The 7,559-nt window shown below is 44.5% G+C and overlaps 1 protein-coding gene across 1 annotated transcript in view; it reads left to right on the top strand.

The window, feature by feature from the left end:
* LRP4 (low density lipoprotein receptor-related protein 4) overlaps positions 1-7,145 on the top strand; it is a 15,749-nt gene extending 8,604 nt beyond the window's left edge. The window contains exons 15-23 of the mRNA XM_010188137.1: positions 250-384; positions 567-675; positions 998-1,142; positions 1,719-1,832; positions 2,132-2,255; positions 3,210-3,277; positions 3,871-3,958; positions 4,480-4,621; positions 6,511-7,145. Coding sequence (XP_010186439.1) covers positions 250-384; positions 567-675; positions 998-1,142; positions 1,719-1,832; positions 2,132-2,255; positions 3,210-3,277; positions 3,871-3,958; positions 4,480-4,621; positions 6,511-6,846 — 1,261 coding nt within the window. The 3' untranslated portion in view covers positions 6,847-7,145. The remainder of the gene's footprint in view (positions 1-249; positions 385-566; positions 676-997; positions 1,143-1,718; positions 1,833-2,131; positions 2,256-3,209; positions 3,278-3,870; positions 3,959-4,479; positions 4,622-6,510) is intronic.
* The last annotated feature ends 414 nt before the right edge of the window (positions 7,146-7,559 follow it).

Below are 7,559 nucleotides of genomic sequence, written 5' to 3'. Positions count from 1 at the left end.
GAAGAGGAGGTTGTGGGAGGAAGAAGAGGTGTGCTGTGTGAATCTGCAGGTGCCAGCAAGGAGCTGACTCTGAGTGACAGATGTAATCAGGCAGACAGTGAATTTGAAGGTTGGGCCGATAGCTGGGAGAAGCGAGCTACAGATCACATGATCTTTTTTGAACCTGAAGAATCTGGCAGTTTAACTAAAACTTTCTTTAGGCTAAATGAAATGTTCTTTTCTTCTTACACTTGCCTTTTATCTCTTCAGGTACCTCTTCTGGACAGATTGGGGTCATATTGCTAAAATTGAACGAGCAAACTTGGATGGCTCTGAACGTAAAATCCTTATTAACACTGACCTAGGATGGCCCAATGGATTGACTTTGGATTATGACACTAGGAGGTCAGTGAAAGATTTTCTTGTACTTGCATAGGGTTAAGGGATGTAATTAAATTTTTTAGTTGCCTTAGCTTGGTTTATTCAAGTAGGGTTCTGGGTTTTGGTGGGGTTCTTTTGTCTGATCCATCTTGGCTAGTACAGAGGGATTGTATAGATGAAGCTCACCTCTTTTCCTGTTCCTCCAGGATTTATTGGGTGGATGCGCATCTTGATCGCATAGAGAGTTGTGATCTCAATGGGAAGCTACGGCAAGTGTTGGTCAGCCAGGTGTCACATCCCTTTGCACTGACACAGGTAAGAATATTTCCCTGTTGCCACCCTTCTCCCTGGTGTGTTGATAAGTTTGGACAGTGGAGCTCGAAGACAGGGAAATATAGTCTCGGGAAACCAAGATGACTGGGGGGGCAGTACTTAACTCTTCCATGAAACTAACAAAGGAAGTTTGACTGAAGTCCTGTGGAGTGTAGACAGTTATCTTCTTTATGGTAAGAGGAGAGGGGGTTGAAAAGGCCTTTGGGGGCTTCTGCCACTGGGATGTGTGTTTTATGGGTATCCTGTGTCTACATGGCTAAGCATTCTAATGGTTATGATTTCTCTTTGCTGGCTCTCTGAGCAGCAAGATAGGTGGATATACTGGACTGACTGGCAAACCAAATCTATCCAGAGAGTGGACAAATACTCTGGGAGGAACAAAGAGACAGTCCTAGCCAATGTCGAGGGACTGATGGATATCATTGTGGTTTCCCCTCAGAGACAGACAGGTAAATAAAAGGACCTTGATTCAGGCAAATGCTAATTGGAGGCAAAAAGAACTCTGGAACCACTGTGCTACTGTAGATGTTGAGTGAGGCTGGCATCCTTTCTTGTACTAAAAATGTTGATGCATCTTTCCTGGACACATTCCTTGTCTGCTTGTGACATTTCCGTCAAGTACATCTTAACGGTGTTCTGTTACAGCTTTGATTAGCAAATGTCACTTTTTGTATTGTTCATCTGACATAGCCTTAAAACAGAAGAATGTGAGCTTGGTTTTTTTGGTTGTTTTTTTTAATTTTTTTAAGCTGTGCAGCTGTGTTGACAAGACTCCTGTCTAATGATTTCCAATGCCTTCCTTTCAAGACTGGCCTAATCCTACCAGTGTCTGGCTATTGTCATCACTTTCTTAGCAGTCAGATGAAGGGGGTATGCCAGAGCATCCATTGGTGGATCCAATGGCCAGAGCATAGTAACTTGGTGGATTTCTAGGAAATAGCTGGCTAAGCAAGAAAAAAGGTGGTTGCTCTGAGTTCCTACCGGGTCATCTGCAATATGTTTAGGAACTTGCTTGTTCCTTCCAGGTACTAATGCTTGTGGAGTGAACAATGGAGGCTGCACTCACCTCTGCTTTGCCAGGGCTTCTGACTTCATCTGCGCGTGTCCGGATGAACCAGATGGGCGGCCCTGCTCTACTGGTGAGTTCACTGAGTGTCGTTTGGGTAGTAGCTTCCATAAGTAAGCCATTGCCACTACTTATGCAGTGGCAGTGGCAACCAGAGCATCTGAAGTTCTGCAGTGTATAAAAAACTCCTGCAGAATCATATACTGGAAGTAAGGCAGTTGTGAGCAACAGCTGCCTTCTGGCCTTTCTGCTGACTGGGTTTGTGTTGGGACAGCTGCTCATATAGGCCATTTTGGAAACACTTTAGTTTACCAGACCTGTTCATCTGCCTCACAGATTTGGGGTCTTCCTTATTTTATTCTGTTGTTCTAGTTCCTGGTGTAGTGCCCCCTGGTCCTGAACCCACCAGTGTAAGTGAGAGAAGTCAGACACCACCTGGCAGAGTAGGTACCTCAACAACCAAACCTCTCACATCTCTGGAAGCAGTGGAAGGAAAGTAAGTGTTCTTGTTCTCTTGGAATTGGGGTGTGAAAGTTACAGCTTGTGCAAGGTGCAACGTGCAAACCCCTTCTGGTAGTTATCATCCGAATGTACCTCTCCCTAGCCAAAAGAGGCTATTCCAGCTCCAGAATTCATGTTCATAAGGGGGAAAACCATTTAGACAAAGAACGCAGAACACTTGAGCTGGCAAGAAGTGCAGAGATCTTTCTGTCTGTGTGCGTAGGCTGACTGTGGTGAAATGTTAGTTCTACTGAGACCATATTATTCAATTGATTTCTGAACTCCTAATTTTGAGAACTTATTTCTGAGAGGAGAGGGGAGTCTCTTGCTTTAACTCAGTGAGACATCTCAGACCTGACCCAGAGATCTGAGGAACTGGTTCTGCCCTGGCCACAAAGAGATAGCTTGTTTGGGGCAGAAGAGAACCTTTGCAGCTCTAACATTTAAGTTACAGTGCAGGTAGTTTAGAGACTTTTTCTGCTAATTCCCTACAGCCTGCTAGTCCTACTGCCCAGCAAAAAAAGTATGATCTATAATATATGGCTGGCTTATTTACAAGGCAAATCTTCCACTTTGTTGAGTATGATCTATTGGACAGAAAGATCTTTGTGCTGACTCTAGGATGTTCTGATTTTTGCTTCAGCACTGATGCTGAAATTTGTATTCTGATACATGGATATATGTGTGCACCTATATACCTGCACGGTGAATCTAGACTGACTTGGATATAAAGATATTGCAGACCTATAATTGATACATATACACACACCCCCCATATAAATGTATATGGTCTTGTCTGAATACAAAAGGATACTGAAGAAGAGAAAGGAAGACTCCTATTGATGAACTGGAAATGGAAGGGATATCAATGCTAGCCTGTCCCTGTCTTTTGATACCTTTGTTGCTGTTGATATTACTTTCAGTAACTAACTGTCCTTCTGTCATACAGCTGCTCTGACAAAGATGCTAGGCAAGGCTTGTGTACCCATCCCAATGAGGCAGTGTTGGCAACCATGGGTGAGTTATTTTTCTTTTTTACTCTGGATGTGCCCAGGGCATTCCAGTCCATAGTATTTGAAACTCAAATTTCTGAAACTCAGACTTGAAGTACTCAAATGCCCTCTGAGCAGAGCAAAGTATGTCTAGGGATGAACATCAGTCATACACATTCATTAGCCTATATGGGAACTTTTCCAAATGACACTTTGGTCTGAAGAATAGTTCTGTTTTCTTTCATCTCATACCTCATCTGTTGGGCTCCTCCCATTAAATATACTCTTCTTCACTGTTCCAGTTGTGTTTGGTTGAGGATGGCTGACTAGGGTAATTGTTTCCCTCTGCAAGAGTAACCTGTCAGCAGGGAGGTCTGACTCATCTAAACCTATTACAAAGATCTTGATGCTCCTTGGTTTGCTGCAGCCTGAGTGGAAGGAAGGGTTATCATATGTTTGGCCAAACAAAACCCTCTGTTAAACCTTGGTGTACTGACATTTTACTTTACATACTTATGTATGGTGTAAAACCTCTGTATTGGGTGTTTACACCAAGGTCAGTGTTATCCAGTGGAAGTTAAGGAGAATGAATAAATTATCCTTGCTGTTCACTTTCAGGAGAAGGACTGCATGTCAGCTACATTATTGGAGGTCTTCTCAGCACCTTGTTTATTTTGCTGCTTATTGCTGCTTTAATTATATATAGGTAAGTGATCTTTTCCCCCCTCTCCTGGCCAGTAGTAAAATTTAGGGTTGTAGGAGAAGAAAGCTCCTGAAAGTACTTATTCTTTTGTTATTGTTATTTACAGTCCCTTTGTTCTCCATTGGAAGTAGTGTTTGATGATTTTATTTGCAAGGTCTTTGAAGTGTTGTGCATGCAACTCTATTATTTGAAGCCTTATTGGCTAAATGTTCTTCAGAGAGCTTAGGAGTTATGGATAGGGATATAAGATAATTCATATCTCACTACACGTGTGACCTCATGTGCTTTCAACCAGATATCTTCACCAGTTACTGCCAGTATAGCTTTTGTGGTTACGTGGTAGTGCCTTGCTGTACCGGTAGCTAGTGAGTATGCTGGTTGCTGAAGAGCCAGGTGAAGCCAGCATTCTCCCTCTCTCTGAGGGACAGTGAAAATTGCTGGAGCTTTCCACTTGCTGAGCACTTGAGAAATTTGGATCCTAGCAGCAGGACCCTGTGTCTTTTCTGACAGCACTCTCCTTCTAGGCATAATAAGTCCAAGTTCACGGACCCTGGCTTGGGGAACCTAACCTACAGTAATCCCTCATATCGGACATCTACCCAGGAGGTGAAGATTGAAGCAATTCCCAAACCAACTATGTATAACCAGTTGTGCTATAAGAAAGAGGTAAGAGCTGCTACTAAGGACATAGGAGCTCAACTCAAGCTGCTGTTGAATATTACAGGCCTTAGTATGTGAAAATGTTGCAACTTGGCAGCATTTACTTCTAGGATGTAGGAGGACAGCTTCAGTGAATTACTTAGACTCAACCAGCAGCACTTCTTCTACAGTGAGCTGTAGTAAATTGCACCTGTCTTTAGCTCTCTGCTTCTTCCCCGCTCCCACAGTGTCTTGTATTTCATTTGCATTGGGTGCTGGACCTCGAAGCACAGGAGTCAAAGGGAATTGTCTTCCCTGCACACAACGTGGGTGCTGGACCTCGAAGCACAGGAGTCAAAAGGAATTGTCTTCCCTGCACACAGCCCTGTTAGTGACTGTTGCACCAAGGTTGCTTTGTACAGTCACCAGAGGAACCAGCCAGCCAGAAGGGGTTTGAGTTGCACCAAGGTTGCTTTGTACAGTCACCAGGGGAACCAGACAGCCAGAAGGGGTTTGGTCACAAGGATGTGGCTTATGGTTGTGCACTGCCTGCAAGGGGTGGGTTAGGGAGAGAAGTGGAGCCCTTATTACATGGAGCATTTTAAAGGTCCTGCAGAGGTCTGCTGTGTATATCACAGGATGTAGAGTGTTTAATATGATATCTTGCAGCACTTAGTTTCTCCTTTGTTTTCTCCTCAGAAGCTTTCTTATCACTCAGATAGCTTCTCATCTTCCCTCTTCTGATTTCCGTCCACATCCTCACGTCAGGTATCACTATTCTATGTATGTGTTTGATCCTGCCTCCCTTACTCAAGCTCTGTTGTGTGGCTCAAACACTGTCCCATACTAATTGCTCTTTCTTGTTTTGCTTCTCCCCCCCCCTGCTTTTATGCTCTTAAACCAGCTCCACTGTCTGTCAAGAAGGTATAGGTAATTTTCTGTGACAGATCCTTTGGCCTTAGCTTTGGCTGCTCATACTCAGTATGTGAGATTTGAAAAAGATACTTTCTGTAGGACTATTTATGATATGTGCTACACTGCTTAGTTCCTCTAGTAGAGATCACAGGCAGAGGAGAGTTTTCCCTGGCTTTGTTTTTCGAAGATACTATCCAAGAGATTTCTCAAACTTTCTTGCCATTTTAGCCTTATCTACTAAGGATAAGCCAGGATTATTTCTCTGGGAATCTAAATCTTTTCCACTTTTCTCTTAATTCTGCTGCTCCTAGATATACCCAGATGTAGATTTCCCCACCCCCCACTGTCTCCTCTGGGATAGATTGGATGTCCTAGTGCTCCTTATTTGTGAGTGAGCCAAGTTAGATATCCCTACTGTAAGCTCAGTGTGGTCCATTTAGCCTCCGATCATTTCCATTGTTGCCCTATATTCTCCTTGCCCTGTATCTCTGTGAGGCTTTGACTTAACAGTGGTATTCCAACTGTGCTTTCCTGAGAGGCGAATCTAGAATAATTTGGATATAAAGATATCGCGGACCTAGAATTTATTCCCTGCCTACTTTTGCCATGAAGTCTTCTGGCTGTTCCCGCTTCCCATTTTGTTGTTTTGGTTTGGTTTTTTCCTTCCTTTCTAGGCTAAGTGTTTTTCTTACTCCCTGCTGCCAGGCAATATATATAGTTAAATTAGAAGAGCCAGCTCATCCTCATTCCCCTTCCATCATTTGAAGGCTCCTGGAATTTGGAATAAGAGCTCTTGTAGGGAAGATTCATCTGGGAGTGGTGAAGAACTGAAGGGAAACTTAGAATGGGTTCTGCCATTGTGACAATCAAAGTCAGTGACCGTTTACACGGAGGTCCAGCCTTTTGTCTGCTTCACTGTCTACATTCCATCTCTGCTTTGCTCTTTGCCATATTTTTGTATAGATGTATTGGTTTTTTTCATTCATCTGTCTGTTCCCTAGACTGGTCCTGACCACAGCTACACCAAGGAGAAGATCAAGATTGTGGAGGGGATATGCCTTTTATCCAGTGATGATTCCGAGTGGGATGACCTTAAGCAGATTCGGAGCTCCCGAGGAGGGATTCTCCGGGACCACGTCTGCATGAAGACAGACACGGTCTCTATCCAGGCGAGTTCTGGTTCACTGGATGACACCGAAACTGAGCAGCTGCTACAGGAAGAGCAGTCTGAATGCAGCAGTGTTAACACAGCAGCAGCTACTCCTGAACGGCGTGGCTCACTCCTAGACACAGGCTGGAAACACCAACGCAAGCCCTCCACGGAGAGCGAGGTCTAAAGTATACACAGCTTTGGAAATGCTCGTACCCTCCCTAGCCTCTGCTCTGCACAAAAAAAGACAGGACTCTGCCTGCCAGACAAGGAGAGGCACAGAGACCAGCCTCTCTTGCAAGGGGCCCAGAAACTGTGACTGGCCTTTCAGCAAGGAGCTTGGGCAACTGTGCTGTTGTGGTTGGAGAGGGAGGGTGGGTGGGTTGGAACCCAGAGACCCTTTTGGCTCATTTTCACTGTCTGTGGTTTATTTATATGTTCCCCTTTCCTGGAAGCTGCCACGTTAACTTTTGCAGTGACTCCTCTGGTCTGAATCTGGTTCAGATTCTGTGTTCTTCGGCAACCTGCAAGCCCTGTGCCATCCAGCTCACGGTTGATGCCCATGAAGAGAGCAGAGCAGCCTCGTTGCTAGCTCCTGGTCACAGAAGTTCCCCATGTCATTCCAGCACTAGGAGCACTCTTTGAGGCTTTGTGTGGAGGGGTCTCTGACTTCAGAGAGGTCTTGGAATAGATGGGGTATACTTTGAGGCTCAAGGGGACACTGACATGGCATCAAGTCACCTTTTAGGGGCATAAAGAGGGTAACCACAGTTGCTGTGACTCACTTCTTAAAAGCATCTCTGCTTAGTTTCCCACATGCTAGTGAAAAACTTTAAGGAATGCTCAGATTGGAGCACTGTGTCTGTTGCTGGCAGTGGACACTGCTCCTGTTCTCCCCTT

This window comes from Mesitornis unicolor, unplaced genomic scaffold (assembly GCF_000695765.1).
Source record: "Mesitornis unicolor isolate BGI_N332 unplaced genomic scaffold, ASM69576v1 scaffold12290, whole genome shotgun sequence".
Classification (NCBI taxonomy): Eukaryota; Metazoa; Chordata; class Aves; order Mesitornithiformes; family Mesitornithidae; genus Mesitornis; species Mesitornis unicolor.
Note: the sequence above shows the minus strand (reverse complement) of the source record. Positions and strands in the feature narration are given on the sequence as shown.